General features: G+C 59.1%; 1 protein-coding gene across 1 annotated transcript; it reads left to right on the top strand.

Annotated features, from left to right (window-relative positions):
* Positions 1 to 1,586: 1,586 nt before the first annotated feature.
* Positions 1,587 to 1,836, top strand: MNEG_13826 (hypothetical protein; the record flags this gene model as incomplete). Its single annotated transcript, XM_014037702.1, has 1 exon — positions 1,587 to 1,836. A coding segment is annotated over one exon (250 nt), but the record flags the coding sequence as incomplete, so codon positions are not given.
* Between the last annotated feature and the right edge of the window lie 67 nt (positions 1,837 to 1,903).

Genomic DNA, 1,903 nt, shown 5'->3' on the forward strand with positions numbered 1-1,903 from the left:
GTGCTCTTTTTTTGCAACCAGAGCCCCCACTTTCAGCTTTGCGCATGCAGCAGAGAATTTGTAGAAGTAGGCACGGCTGCATCAGTTCAGCTGTGATGGCTGTTGACTGCTGTTCCCATTAGTTGCGGCCGCCCCAGCGCCTCCATCGTCCTGCCATCGGTATCACATCACCCCCACCACCATCCCTCATACGTGCACTCATGTGCACGCTCGCTCACTGCGTGTGGAACACACTTGTGTTTGCCCCTTCTATACAAGCACACATATGTCCTCCCAAACCACACAAACGGACTTGATCACCCCATCAGCTTTGAGTCCACACATCACCCACACTGCAAACACACACACACACACACACACCTCACCCCCAATGTACAGGGCAATATCAGCAATAATGGCCAGCACCTCAACGCCTACTGCACCGGTATGAAACGAGCTGTTGCGACCGGATAGGAGTCCAAGGCAGCCGCCCGCATTGTCGCGTTGGGAGGCCAGCTAGCATTGAGCAGGGCAGATGCTGCTCTTCTCTTTGCGCTGCTGTCTGTGTTGCGTGGGCTAGTTATCACTTGCTGGTGTACTGTCAAAGCCAGGTAGCCCCCTCTGCCTTGCAGCCTGCCTGCACACCTCCTGGCGCTGCGTGATTGCATAGCTGTCAGCTCCGCAACTCCCATTCCACGCCCCTACCAACATTTTCGACCGCATGCGTTTATCCCCTTGTGTGCAGGCTGCAGCTGTCGAGGCACGCGTTGAGGTGGGCTGGGAACATTCGAGGCATTAGGGCAGGCTTGATTGTGGGTAGTGTTGTGGGCCTGACGCAATAGGTCATTGATGATGACGCATGCCATGGGTGGCCCACTGGCTCATGCAACCAGCTGGTAGACTTGCCAGGCGGGCTCCGTGTCATGCGGCACACCAACCAAGCCCGCTGCGGCGCCCATCACAAAGATGGTCCTACACTTGAGCCTCCACACGCTTCTGGTGTGCCAGCTGTGCGTCCTCTGACTTGCGTGCCGTGGCACTCTCCGCATAGTCCCATTGACGTGTTCTAGCCTGCCGAAGCCCTCCCCCCTTTCTTCTATTCCAAGCAAAGCCTCGCGTTTTTCCATCACAAGCAGCCAACTGGCTTGCTGCCAGGCCGCATATTTTGGCACTTACGTGAATGCATCCACACTTGGCCACCCAAACAGGATCAGCCAGTGAAGGTGGGCGGTGCCCCTGCGGAGCTGAGCATTGAGAGTCTCAGGAAAAAGATGATCGAGGTGGGTGGGGGCGGGCTCAGGGGGCTGCAGAGCAGGGCCAGACAAGGTCAATGCAAAGGCAGGCCTTGATACAGCAGTGATGGAATGCATGCTGTTGAAGTATCCACACCAATCAGGCACATGAATGCAAGGCCTTGCTTTTGGTGATCGACTACCGCCAGGTTTTTGATCCTTCACAAATCATGCCTGCTGTCCCTGCCATCTCACAACCATACACAAATGCCCACCCCACCCACAATCACGCCCCTCATCGTGCGCCCTTCCTCCCAAGCACCCACGCTCGACCGACAACCCCACCAAACACCTAACCAACCCATCCCTTCCCAGGCGCTTTCTGATGGCTCTTCAACTGCTGCCGGCACGGGCATGGCGGCTGGCGAGGTAGCAGTGGTAACAGATGTTGCAGTCCAGCATGGGGTCAAAGTGCTGGAGGCGGCGGCAAAGGGCGGGCCGGCGTCCCTGCTCGCGGCCGCGTCGCACGCGTCCGAGGGACTGATGAGCGATGAGGTGCGGCGCCGGATCGCAGCCGCAATCATGCAGCAGCTGGTCGCGGACCCTGACGTCCACAAGCGGCTGGGTGCGCAGAGGCCGCGCACCAAACCCGCCGCCGGCGCGGCCGGCGCGGGCGGCGCGGGCGGCGCGGG

This window comes from Monoraphidium neglectum (assembly GCF_000611645.1).
Source record: "Monoraphidium neglectum strain SAG 48.87 unplaced genomic scaffold scaffold04072, whole genome shotgun sequence".
NCBI lineage: Eukaryota > Viridiplantae > Chlorophyta > Chlorophyceae > Sphaeropleales > Selenastraceae > Monoraphidium > Monoraphidium neglectum.